Raw genomic sequence first — 13,025 nt, 5'->3', positions numbered from 1 at the left:
TCATAGCGTTGTGGTCAGAAAAGATGCTTGATATGATTTCAATTTTCTTAAATTTACTGAGGCTTGATTGGGGACCCAAGATGTGATCTATCCTGGAGAATGTTCCGTGCGCACTTGAGAAGAAAGTGTAATCTGCTGTTTTTGGATGGAATGTCCTATAAATACCAATTAAATCTATCTGGTCTATTGTGTCATTTAAAGCTTCTGTTTCCTTATTTATTTTCATTTTGGATGACCTGTCCATTGGTGTAAGTGAGATGTTCAAGTCCCCCACTATTATTGTGTTCCTGTCTATTTCCTCTTTTATAGTTGTTAGCAGTTGCCTGATGTATTGAGGTGCTCCTATGTTGGATGCATATTTATTTATAATTGTTATATTTTCTTCTTGGATTGATCCCTTGATCATTATGTAGTGTCCTTCCTTATCTCTTGTAACATTCTTTATTTTAAAGTCTATTTTATCTGATATGAGTATTGCTACTCCAGCTTTCTTTTGATTTCCATTTGCATGGAATATCTTTTTCCATCCCCTCACTTTCAGTCTGTATGTGTCCCTAGGTCTAAAGTGGGTCTCTTGTAGACAGCATATAGATGGGTCTTGTTTTTGTATCCATTCAGCAAGCCTGTGTCTTTTGGTTGGAGCATTTCATCCATTCATGTTTAAGGTAATTATCGATATGTACGTTCCTATGACCATTTTCTTAATTGTTTTCAGTTTGTTTTTGTAGGTCCTTTTCTTCTCTTGTATTTCCCACTTAGAGAAGTTCCTTTAGCATTTGTTGTAGAGCTGGTTTGGTGGTGCTGAATTCTCTTAGCTTTTGCTTGTCTGTAAAGCTTTTGATTTCTCCATCGAATCTGAATGAGATCCTTGCCGGGTAGAGTAATCTTGGTTGTACGTTCTTCCCTTTCATCACTTTAAGTATATCATGCACTCCCTTCTGGCTTGTAGAGTTTCTGCTGAGAAATCAGCTGTTAACCTTATGGGAGTTCCCTTGTACGTTGTCATTTTTCCCTTGCTGCTTTCAATAATTTTTCTTTGTCTTTAATTTTTGCTAATTTGATTATTATGTGTCTCAGCATGTTTCTCCTTGGGTTTATCCTGTATGGGACTCTCTGCGCTTCCTGGACTTGGGAGGCTATTTCCTTTCCCATGTTAGGGAAGTTTTTGACTATAATCTCTTCAAATATTTTCTCGGGTCCTTTCTCTCTCTCTTCTCCTTCTGGGACCTGTATAATGCGAGTGTTGTTGTGTTTAATGTTGTCCCAGAGGTCTTTTAGGCTGTCTTCATTTCTTTTCATTCTTTTTTCTTTATTCTGTTCAGCAGCAGTGAATTCCACCATTCTGTCTTCCAGGTCACTTATCCTTTCTTCTGCCTCAGTTATTCTGCTACTGATTCCTTCTAGTGTATTTTTCATTTCAGTTATTGTATTGTTCATCTCTGTTTGTTCTTTAATTTTTCTAGGTCTTTGTTAAACATTTCTTGCATCTTCTCGACCTTTGCCTCCATTCTTTTTCCAAGGTCCTGGATCATCTTCACTATCATTATTCTGAATTCTTTTTCTGGAAGGTTGCCTATCTCCACTTCATTTAGTTGTTTTTCTGGGGTTTTATCTTGTTCCTTCATCTGGTACATAGCCCTCTGCCTTTTCATCTTGTCTATCTTTCTGTGAATGTGGTTTTTGTTCCACGGGCTGCAGGACTGCAGTTCTTCTTGCTTCTGCTATCTGCCCTCTGGTGGATGAGGCTATCTAAGAGGCTTGTGCAAGTTTCCTGATGGGTGGGACTGGTGGTGGGTAGAGCTGGCTGTTGCTCTGGTGGGCAGAGCTCAGTAAAACTTTAATCTGCTTGACTGCTGATGGGTGGGACTGAGTTCCCTCTCTGTTGGTTGTTTGGCCTGAGGCGACCCAACACTGGAGCCTGCCGGCTCTTTGGTGGGGCTAATGACAGACTCTGGGAGGGCTCACGCCAAGGAGTACTTCCCAGAACTTCTGCTGCCAGTGTCCTTGTCCTCATGGTGAGCCACAGCCACCCACCACCTCTGCAGGAGACCCTCCAACACTAGCAGGTAGGTCTAGTTCAGTCTCCCCTGGGGTCACTTCTCCTTCCCCTGGGTCCCGATGCGCACACTACTTTGTGTGTGCCCTCCAAGAGTGGAGTCTCTGTTTCCCCCAGTCCTGTCAGAGTCCCACAATCAAATCCCCCTAGCCTTCAAAGTCTGATTCTCTAGGAATTCCTCCTCCCGTTGCCGCACCCCCAGGTTTGGAAGCTTGACGTGGGGCTCAGAACCTTCACTCCAGTGGGTGGACTTCTGTGGTATAAGTGTTTGCCAGTCTGTGAGTCACCCACCCAGCAGTTATGGGATTTGATTTTACTCTGATTGCGCCCCTCCTACCGTCTCATTGCGGCTTCTCCTTTGTCTTTGGATGTGGGGTAACTTTTTTGGTGAGTTCCAGTGTCTTCCTGTCGATGATTGTTCAGCAGTTAGTTGTGATTCTGGTGTTCTCACAAGAGGGAGTGAGAGCACATCCTTCTACTCTGCCATCTTGGTTCAGGCTCCTACTTATTTTTTTAAATTAATTAATTAATGTTTTTGGCTGCGTTGGGTCTTCGTTGCTGAGCACGGGCTTTCTCTAGGTGCAGTGAGCAGGGGTTACTCTTCAATGCAGTGCGTGGGCTTCTCATTGTGGTGGCTTCTCTTGTTGCGGAGCACGGGCTCTAGGCGTGCGGGCGTCAGTAGTTGTGGCATGCGGGCTCAGTAGTTGTGGCTCGTGGGCTCTAGGGCGCAGGCTCACCAACTGTGGCACATGGGCTTAGTTGCTCCGCGGCATGTGGGATGGTCCTGGACCAGGGCTCGAACCCGTGTCCCCTGCATTGGCAGGCAGATTCTTAAACACTGCAGCACCAGGGAAGTCCCAACCACCTTGGTTCCTGATTGCAAAATTCAAAAGCTTACTCTGGCTAATTTAAGGGAAAAAAAATAGAGCTCACAGAATGGCTGGAAGACTTGACAATTGGAAGTCAGGTTCTCTCTCTGGGGCTGGGCTCATCTTCCCTAATTTCAAGAAAGCCCTACCTAATACCTGAAAATAGGATTTTATTAGCAAGAATGGAAAAGAAATAGCTCCTCTGTATTGGGGTAACCAGTCTCTAGAATGGCTCCCAATGACCCTTGTCTCCTGGTATTCACACTCTTATGTAGACCCTTCCCACATGAAATAAGGCCAACCTGGGTAACTGATAGGATATTTTGGAAATGACAGAGTGTGACTTTCAAGGCTAGGTAATAAAAGACCCTGTGGCTTCTGTCTTGCTCTCTCACTCTAGAGAAAGCCAGCTGCCATGTCTTGAGGACACTCAAGCAACCCTATGGAGAGGTTCATTACACTGAGGAACTCAGGCCTCCTGCCAGCTTCAGTTTTCTTGTTTCCTCATCCATAAAATGGGTACAACAATCATCATCTTGATGCCTTTAAAAGGTAATTGAGGGACTTCCCTGGTGGTCCAGTGGTTAAGACTCTGCGCTCCCAATGCAGGGGTCCCGGGTTCGATCCCTGGTTGGGGAGCTAGATCCCACATTAATGCTGCAACTAAGAGTTCTCATGCCACAACGAAGATCCCACATGCTGCAACTAAGACTCGATGCAGTGGAAGGAAGGGAGGAAGGAAGGAAGGAAGGACAGGAAAGAGAGAGAGAAAGAAAGAAAGAGAGAGAGGGAGAGAGAGAGAGAAAGACAGAAAGAACGAAAGAAAGAAATTGAAAGAAAATTACCTTCCAAAAGGTAAAGAAAAGCCCTGCATAATCTGAGACCCCATTTCCTCTCTTCCTCAGAGTCTACCTGTCATTGCTATTCCTGGGATATGCTAACCATCCCCCTGCCTAGAGTTTTTTTTTTTTTTTTTTTGGCTGAGCCACATGGCTTGCGGGATTTTAGTTCCCCAACCAGGGATTGAACCCAGGCCACGGCAGTGAAAGCGCTGAGTCCTAATCACTGGACCGCTGAGAAATTCCCCTGCCTGGAGCTTTTGCACTGGCTGTTCCCTCTGCCTGAGTACCCTTCCCGAAGATATGCTTCCTCACTTCTCTTAGGTCCCTGCTCAATCATCACCATATCAGTGAGGCCTTTCCTGACCACCTTATAGAAAATACCTCCCCGCTTCTCCTTTAGTCCTTTAGTTTTCTCCCTGGTATTTATCACCATCTGACTTACTATAGACTTGTAAGTTTGTTATCTGTCATCCAACACCCACCAACATATAAGCAGCCTCCATGAGGTCAGGGACTTCATTTATAGCTACACCCTCAGGGCTATAATAGTGCGTGGCACACAGTAGGTACTCAGGAAATATTTGTTGAATGATTGCATTGCTGTGGCCATGGGGTGAGGTACTATGATTGACAGCCCACTCTGGAGGAATCACATGGGTAGAGTGGGAGGGGTGGAGAAGGTTCTCCAGAGAAAGTAGGGAGCATGGTGCACAAACGAGGCTGCTGGGAGAATCAGGGAGAGCTGGGACCCCCCCAGTCTTAATAGTCTGATACTTTCCACATTCACGATTCCTCTAATTCTTCACAACACCCTGGAGAGGTAGATATTATTATTCCCATTTTATAATTGAGGCAACTAAGGCACAGAGAGGCTAGGCAGTATATGAAGGTCACAGAGGGCTTCAGGAAAGGGTCCAAGGCCAAACTCATGTGTATGGACTCTATCGCTGCATCTATTTCATCCCTGTCCTACGGTGCTCACTAAACACCAAGGGGCATGGCATGCCCTGGCCCTGCTTCTCTCCCTCATTTCCCAAAAGCCCCCACCAGTGTCAACCAAGTGAGAGAAGCCAGCCCCCGCCTTCCTCTGCTCCCCAGGCTCCAGGGCGGGCAATGCCAGGAAGGGTTAACAAGGAGTGTTTGTAGCAGTCACTGTCTCCAAGGAGAGGAAAGCAGAGTGGAGAGGCCGACAGCCAGACTCCAGGCCGGCGGTGGCGGGTGGGATGCAGCTAGCACGGCCTGTCCAGCCCTGGGAGGGAAAAGGAGTGTCCTCACCTCCACCTGTCCTGGGAGGTGGCGACCTCTGAGCGGACTGGGCAGCTGGGGTGCGAGGTCACTGCAGGGCTACCAAGTAGGAAAGTTCTGGCAGGGACTGAGGAACGGGGTGGGGAGGGGGAGGGCCTGGCCCAGCCCAGTGGCGGCAGTGACAGTGGCTGAGGCCAGCGGCAAGTAGCAGAGCTGTCCTGGGCTCCGAGAGGACAAGGGGAGCCCCTGAGTCAGGGGGAACCAGCCAAGACCCAGCAGGTGGTAGGAGTGAAGACACAGCTGTGGGAGAGAGGAGGCACCCGCCCCTTCCCCGGCTGGTGGTCCAGCCATGTCCCAGCCTGGGGCTGGCAGGAGGAGGCCTGGGACCCCGAGGCCTCCGGTGCGCAGCGTCCGGCCCTTTAAGTCCAGCGAGCAGTACCTGGAAGCCATGAAGGAGGACCTGGCCGAGTGGCTTCGGGATCTCTACGGGCTGGACATTGACGCAGCCAACTTCCTGCAGGCGCTGGAGACGGGCCTGGTGCTGTGCCAGCATGCCAACGCCGTCACGGAGGCCGCCCTGGCCTTCCTGGCTGAGGCACCTGCCCGAGCCCAGAGGATTCCCCTGCCCCGGGCCGGGGTTTCCTGCAATGGGGCCGCCCAGCCAGGCACCTTCCAGGCCCGGGACAACATCTCCAACTTCATCCAATGGTGCCGCAAGGAGATGGGTATCCAAGGTAAGCACCCTGGGCCCCCCTCCCCAGACCCTTATCTTGCCAGGCGTCAATCTCCTCTCTGAGGCTCAGGCTGCATCAAGGGACAGGAACCATGGTCCTCCTTCCAGATTTGCCTTGGGCCAGCTCATTCCTTTTCATGCCTCAGTTTCCCAATCTCATAGGAAATCCCCAATAAATAAATGTGTTGATTGGATGATTCGAGCACCTATCTCCTTTGGGTAGAGCGTCGTGCTGGGCACCGAGCGCTGAGAGGGCTGAGAACCAGTGCCAAGAAGTTTGTGGCCCAGGAAGAGAGGCAGCTGAGAAGATGCATAAATTACAGCCCAACGTGGTAGAAGCTCAAGTAGAGGCATCTGTGCTGGGGAGACAGAGGCAGAAACAGCCACCTGATGGGCCTGGAAAGACCATATAGTGGATGGAGATTTGAGCTGAGTCTTGGGGAATAAAAAGAAGTTTGGGGGACAGGGAGTTCTAGGCAGGGCGGCACAAAGAAGGCGTGTGTTTGGGCTACAGTGGGGTGGGGAGGGGACGGGGAGGAGGCAAGTGGATGTTAGGGAGGGGCCAGTCGTGTTTGCGGCTTCCAAGACTCTAGGACTGATATCAGGCTCCCTCATCTCCTTGGCCTTGGACCCAGCAGCGGGGATGAAGCTGGATGCTGCACCATCCTTCAGACCAAAGGCAGTGTGGGTGTGGCAGAGGGAGGGGTCAGGCCTGGCCTACCGGCAGGTGGCAACACAATATGGCGCAGGACCGGAGGGCTGATAAAGGCTAGTGTTTTATCGGGCACTTACCACGTGCCAGACATTGCCTGCAAACACATAACTATCCCTACAACAACCCCATGAAACAGACTGCTTTCCCGTTTTACAGAAGAGGAGACTGAAGCTGGGACTAGCCCAAGGTCATACATCCGGTGGGTGGGAGCGTCAGGATTCCAAAGCTGGCAGTCAGGCTCCAGAGCCTGTACTCACCCCAGCCTGGTTGTGTGTGGGCTGGGAGTTGAGTCTGGGGTGCCTGGTGGTTACTGGAGGTGAGAGGCGCGGATGGGAAGCAGAACAGACTGCTTCTTGCTCCTGGACCCATCCTGGCAAACAGAGCGGGGAGAAGGGCAGGTGGAGTTAGGCTGCTTCGCTTGGCTGTGTCCCCTCTCCCCCCCCCTCCCCCCCCCCCCCCCCCCCCCCGGCCCATAAGGCAGCCACCTCGTCTTGCACTCAGTACCTGAGCAATTCTGTCCAGACCCTCCTAGGGGCTGGCTTGCCGCCAAGAACCTAAGACAAAAACCCCCATCCCCCATGCCTGCGTCCCCGCCCTGGTCCAGGATGGCCCCAGGGCTCTCCCACCTGTTCCGCTTGCTTGCTCCGGGCAGGTCGGCGGGGATCTCAGGCTGCCTACCCTCCTCTCCCCTCTCCCGCCCCGGCCAGAGGTGCTGATGTTCGAGACGGACGACCTGGTGCTGCGCAAGAACGTGAAGAACGTGGTGCTGTGCCTGCTGGAGCTGGGCCGCCGGGCCCAGTGCTTCGGCGTCGCGGCGCCCACCCTGGTGCGGCTGGAGGAGGAGATCGACGAGGAGCTGCGGCTGGAGCTGGCCCTGCCCGCGCCCGACCCCCCGCCGCCGCCCGAGCCCCCCACGCGCCCGCCCTGCCACTTCCGCAACCTGGACCAATTGGTGAGGGCTCCGGACACGCCCCTCGGCCCCGCCTTCCTTCGCCCCGCCTCCCTCTCCCCCTCCGAATCTGGCCCCTCTGAGCCACCCCCTTCTTCAGCTCCAGTCCCTCCTCGACACTCTCACCGCGTGGTTGTTAGTAAGTCGTGTCCTCTTTGAGCCTCGACCCTCATCGTTTTCTTTATGAATCCAGCACCCCACGCCTCTCTCGTTTAAACCCCGTGGGACGGTTGTTAAGAACGCAGACTTCAGCACCTTTTCTGACTGCTTGGTTTAAGTCTTAGTTCCACTGCTTTGCAGCCGTGTGACTTTGGGCAAATTATTTGCCCTCTCTGTGCCTCAGTTCCCTTATCTGCACTGTGGGGATGTAACCGTGCCTACCTTCCACGACCCTGCTGGCTGTTACATGAGCCAGCACACGTGAAGCGCTCAGCCGGTGTCTGGCACAGAGCGTCCTGTCCTGGGAGTTAGCTCTGACTGTGACTAGGAATCACTTCTACCACCAAGGAATCGAGCTCAGGGGGGTTTCTTACCTTGCCCAAGGCCTACAGTGCGGTGGAGGCAGGATTCCCACCCAAACCTGTCAGGTTCCAAGGTCCACCTTAACCATCACACTCCGCGGCCTCTGTCAGCTGACTCACGAGGGTGCTGGGCCGTAGGTGGCCACTCAAGGTCTTGTTCTCGTTGAGCCATTAAAAGTCTTCTCTACTTGCTTCTCAGCCCCCAGCCCTGACTCAGCAGAAGCCTTGGGGCTGGGGGGCAGAAAGGCCGCCCGTTGGGCTTGACCCAGCGTGCAGGGGGAGTTTGGCTACCTGGGCAGAGGGGAGGGCTGAACCCATTGCCCACTTCCCGTAGGTTCAGAGCCTGGTGAGCCGCTGCACGTGCCCGGTTCAGTTCTCCATGGTCAAGGTGTCCGAGGGGAAGTACTGCGTGGGAGACTCCAACACCCTCATCTTCATCCGGGTAAGTCCCAGGTCGGGGGTGGAGGGCCCTCTCTGGGGTCGGCAGAATCAGGTTTCCTTCCGTGGGACTTGGCCCAGGCCTGAAGGCAAGGACAGGAAATCACCATTCATCCCCAGTTATCAGGCCTTGGGACTTTCCTTCTCTCCCTTGGAGAATTCCAGAAGATTCCTGCCAAAGTTGGCAAGCATGTCCCCTCCTCCCATGAGGGCAGCCAGAACCAGAACCCCCCCCCCCATCTGCCTCCACCTTAGTTCAGAAGGGGGTCTCCCCCGTCAGAAGTGAGGATAAAGCGTACTCCCACTTTTCCACCCACAGGCTTGGTCACAGCAAGGGGCCTGAGACCCCGCCCAGTTTGTGTTCCCTGCATGGCCCAGCCGCATAGACCCCGCGGTCCACGGCTCACATGCCCAGCTTGGTGCCTTCTGAGTGGCAGTACAAGTCTGAACTGTGCCTCCCACTACTCCCCACTCCCCACCCCCTCCACCCTGCCCCATGCCTGGCCACCTGGCCAGAAACAGTCTGCACCTGGGGGTGTGGCCAGCGGCTCAGGGGCACAGCTAAGCCTTCTCCTTGGGCCGGGCCACACCTGGGGGCAGAGCCAGCTCCCTGGGCCCTCACCCAGAGCCTGAGCCAAGAGCTCTGTGAAGTAGGTGGGGATGGATTGTGGCGCCACGTTTCCACTAAGGAAGTGGAGACCTGGAGAGGCTACGTGACCTGGAGTGGAGTCGGGCCAGGACTCCTGCAGATCCTTTAACACACACACCACGAGAGCAAAGCCAGCGCCCCCATTTCTGATACAAACGTGTGCAGGTGTCAACCGAAGGGAGAGGAGGGAGTCGGGAGGTAGACTACACAGTGCTTGGGAGATCCCTTGTCTCGCCGTGGGGCAACTTGCTGCTTGTCAGCTTGGCCTCCACCCTTGACAACATGTGTTATCTGATGCCAGTCCTGGAGGGGACTCAGGCTGCAACATAGGCACGCTCCCAACTACACATGTGTGCGTGTGTACGTGGATGGGAGCAAGGGCTGAAGGCCTGCAGGCTGTCCATGGAGTGGGGACGCCCTCACCCTGCCCTCCACCTCACCCTTGCCCCCTGCAGATCCTCCGGAACCACGTGATGGTGCGTGTCGGGGGCGGCTGGGACACACTCGGTCACTATCTGGACAAACATGACCCCTGCCGGTGCACATCCCTCTGTAAGTCCCCTGAGAGTCCCTTCCCTATGACTCCGGGTCGGGAGGCCGGAAGCACACGCAGGAGGTAGGCCTGATCTCCAGGGACAAGAGGTGTGCAGGGGATGGAGGAAGGAAGATACTGTAGAAGGTACAGGTGTGGGTGGCCTCTCAGCTCTAGGGGGAAAGCGGGCCAGCCACAGTGCAGTACCAACTTAAGCCACAGGATGGCGCCAAACACACAGAGAATCAGCATTTGGTCACGGGTGCATGTGGGCAGGGCTTAGGTCTGGCTCTGATGGAGGCACCAAGCGTGACTTGGAAGGGTCTTTAGTCTTCCCGTAATCTCCATCAGCACCTCAAGCTACCCCAAATAAGCATGCAATCTAAGTAAAAGATGTGGACTTGCAGCTTTAAACAAGTCCCCCAGCCAGGCCCTCTGACCCGATTTCATCCCCTAAACCCCTCCCATGAGGAAATTCTGGTGCTGTCACTGTCACAGTAGGTCCCACTGTCTCTAATGCAGGATTCACGGTGTGGGACAGCTGGGGGAGGGAACGGTGGACCCCATCAGCAGGAGTTTAACCCTTTCCTCCTCTCCTCTCTCTGGGGGGCTGTGTTGGTAGCACACAAGACGGGCAGCTTCCTGAAGCCCCCTGTCCCACCGGTGCAGCATGAAGTGAGGGTGGAGGATGGGCCCTCGCAGCCCCAGCCTACAATGACCATCAGCCGCTCCCAGAGCCCCCTGCCCTCCGTGGACTGGAAGACATATACCTCTTCAGGTCGAAAGCTGAGGCCCCCTGCCGCCTCCTCCCCTACACCCCACTGTGAACGGAGAGCAGGGGCAGGGATCCTCAGAGAGACAGCACCATTCCCGAGGTACTGGGGAGGGACAGGGCAGGGCCTCTTCCTGCTTTGGAGTCCACATTCTCAGAGGCCACCCCACCCCAAGTTAAGGGGAGCAGGTCTCCCAGCAGTGCCCCTATCCCAGCAAGACCTCAGGTGTTCAGAACCAAAAAAGCACCCAGTACCTTTAGGATCATCTAGTTACTTCATACACCATCCCATTTCACAGATGAGGAGGCTGAGGCCCATAAAGGGAACAGACTTACCCAAGGTCCCTCTGCCATTTCATGGTACAGCAGAAAGTAAGACCCTCCCCACCCAAGACTGATGACCTGCAGTTGTGGGATCTGAAGCAACCTGGGGTCCAGACCAGGCTGCTTTCTATCTGCTACACAAGGAATGGAGGAGGATGGGCTTACACAGTATCTGCTGTAAGGAAGAGTCTCTGGCAGGCACGGGGGAGAGGAAGCATCTGCTTCATTCAACATGAACTCTGACCCCCTGGGAGTTCTGGCTGGGGAAAAGCCATCCCTTCCCAGAGCCAGGGGACTGGATCAGATAACCCTGCCGATGACCTATGATTCTCCCTTTCAGGTGCCAGGAGAAGTCACTCACCCCGTCTTGGAGGCAGCTGCCAGCTGGGGACAGCCCACCCAGCCCCCAATCCTCACCCACTCCCAGGGGCCGAGACCCACAGTGCACCTCCTCAAGGAAGAGGGAGGACAGATGCCCCCCTGAACTCCCCAGGAGAAGGACTCCCACATCTTGGGTTCATGAGGAGACAGACAGCTGGAGAACTTGTGCCAGGACCCCCATCTCCCAGGGACTCCAAGCCCCTGAGGCCACTACCACAGGGACACCAGCAGGAGGACCATCTCCCCTGCCTTGTTCCTCCAGCCCAGCCAAGCCTGTGGGCCCCAGGCCACCACCCCGGGGTGAGGCCGAGGGTGCTTCCTCCCAGCTTAGGGAGACAGCATCTGTTCATTCTCCATCCCCTGTTAAAGGACCCACCAAAATCCCGGTCCAGTTGCCCCCAGCTTGCCCCCTGACACCGGGAAGAAGCTTTCCAGGGACTGCAAGTGGAGGTCCCAGGACAGAACTGGGGAGAGGCCCCATTCCATTAAAGGCCGTCATTGGGGACCTGTCTGGGTCCAGACATGGGGACTGCTGTGTGGAAGAGAGGCAAGAGGACCAGAAGCTGGACGTCCAGGTGACAGCAGAGGCCGGAGAGCCCTGGGGCCTGGGCCCACAGCACCGGGAGGGGAGGTGCACTCCCCTGCCCGCGGGTGGGATCAAGGAGCGAGCCACCTACCACAGCCTTGGGGAGCAGCTTTTGGCCAACATGAAGCTGCTAGAGGTGGCGGGTGCCTGCCCCCAGGGCACAGGGTCTGGAGTCATTCGTCGCAGTGGAGTCTACGTGCCCAGTCTGGGTGGGCGGTGGCCTGAGCCTGGGGGTCCTTATGACAAAGTCATCCAAGAACTGGCTCAGGGCCCCCCACCCCTCCTTAAGGTGGACCTGGGAGCCTGGAAGGCAGCCCCTACAGGCTCCCCTAAGCCGGCTGTAAGTGCAGGCCCAGGAAGCCCAAAAGGGAAACTGGGAGCCGAAGAGAGTGGGCTGAGGACAAAAGCAAGCCCAAGTGCCAAGGGTGCCAGGACAACGAAGGTCCCAGCTCAAGGGGGGCAGGACTGCTCAGCCCCTGCTGTGTCTGCCACCCCAGAGTCCGCCACACCTTCACCCTCCGCCCCCAGTTCTGATAAAGCCAAGGCATGTCCAGGCAAGGGCAAGAGAACACTCCGGAAGCCCCAGAGAGTCCCATCCATCTACAAGCTGAAGCTCAGGCACAGGATTCGGCCCCGGAGAGACCACAGGCCTGAGAAGCAGCCTTCACGAATCCCCAAGCCGTTGACCTACCTCCACCTGGGTCCAGCCAAGGCACCCCCCAGGGGCAGGCTGGTGAGAGCAGTGCTGGGCAGCAATGGAGGGAAGGCAGCCCTGGTGGACGGAGCCTCGGCGGGGGAGAAGGAGGAAGGAAAGGAGAGGAGGGAGCCAGCTGCACCACTGGAGAGCAGCGCCCAGCCTTTGGAGGGCCAGGGGCCTCAGCAGCTGGATCAAGCGCCCCTCTCACCTGAGGAGGAGTCTTGGGTGTGAGAAGGCGCGTCTCCCCGAGCCTGTGGGTATAGGGGAGGAGGGAAGTGAAAAGATGCCCGTGTATTCATTGCACTCCCAACTACAGGAACAGAAAGGAAGGTCCCTCACCTCAATACAGGGCCTTGACCAGGAGAGGTTAGAAGACAAACGAGACTCCATCTGGTCGGTTGAGCAAAAGGGCAACCCACGAGTCCCACTCCAGTTCCAGGGTGGTAGGGCTACTGTCTCCCAGAAGAGCTCCCCAAATTCCTGTGCTCTGTCCTCCGGCCATGCCCATTTCCACAGCTCTTATACGTTATTAAACATGAGTGGGTCTGTCCCTGAGCCCCTAGCTCTTGAGTCCTTCACTCTACCCCGGCGCAGGAGGGCGAAGCAGCATTTTCCCGCTGGAGGGGAAGAGGGGGAGGGAGCTGGGGTGAGAGAGGTTTCCCCTCTGCAGCCCCAGCCAACCTTGCCAGACAGCCCTTCTCTCCTGGAAGAGGCTG

The 13,025-nt window shown here is 54.9% G+C and overlaps 1 protein-coding gene and 1 non-coding gene across 3 annotated transcripts; one reads left to right on the top strand and one right to left on the bottom strand.

Annotated features, from left to right (window-relative positions):
• Positions 1–5,177: 5,177 nt before the first annotated feature.
• GAS2L2 (growth arrest specific 2 like 2) lies at positions 5,178–12,688 on the top strand. Its single transcript, XM_057535807.1, has 6 exons — positions 5,178–5,746; positions 7,168–7,412; positions 8,265–8,372; positions 9,473–9,569; positions 10,172–10,424; positions 10,986–12,688. The coding sequence occupies exons 1-6, from the start codon at positions 5,362–5,364 to the stop codon at positions 12,538–12,540; spliced, it is 2,643 nt and encodes an 880-aa protein (XP_057391790.1). The 5' UTR covers positions 5,178–5,361; the 3' UTR covers positions 12,541–12,688.
• Positions 5,740–8,301, bottom strand: LOC102999131 (uncharacterized). Of its 2 annotated transcripts, XR_009006284.1 has the most exons (4): positions 7,943–8,301; positions 7,087–7,292; positions 6,718–6,830; positions 5,740–6,099 (listed from the first exon to the last, which is right to left on the bottom strand). It is a non-coding gene; the product is annotated as an uncharacterized LOC102999131 (transcript). The 2 variants fall into 2 exon arrangements; XR_009006283.1 differs by lacking the exon at positions 5,740–6,099 and having other exon boundaries at positions 6,409–6,830.
• Positions 12,689–13,025: the final 337 nt, after the last annotated feature.

The sequence above is a fragment of the Balaenoptera acutorostrata genome, chromosome 20 (genome assembly GCF_949987535.1).
Source record: "Balaenoptera acutorostrata chromosome 20, mBalAcu1.1, whole genome shotgun sequence".
NCBI classification, from domain to species: Eukaryota; Metazoa; Chordata; class Mammalia; order Artiodactyla; family Balaenopteridae; genus Balaenoptera; species Balaenoptera acutorostrata.
The sequence above is the reverse complement of the archived record's forward strand: the minus strand, read 5'-3'. Positions and strand labels throughout refer to the sequence as shown.

Coding starts and splice junctions, on each gene's coding strand:
- GAS2L2 (XM_057535807.1), top strand. CDS start 5,362: ATGTCCCAGCCTGGGGCTGGCAGGAGGAGGCCTGGGACCCCGAGGCCT. Junction 7,413..8,264: donor TCCGCAACCTGGACCAATTG/GTGAGGGCTCCG, acceptor CACTTCCCGTAG/GTTCAGAGCCTGGTGAGCCG. Junction 8,373..9,472: donor ACACCCTCATCTTCATCCGG/GTAAGTCCCAGG, acceptor TGCCCCCTGCAG/ATCCTCCGGAACCACGTGAT.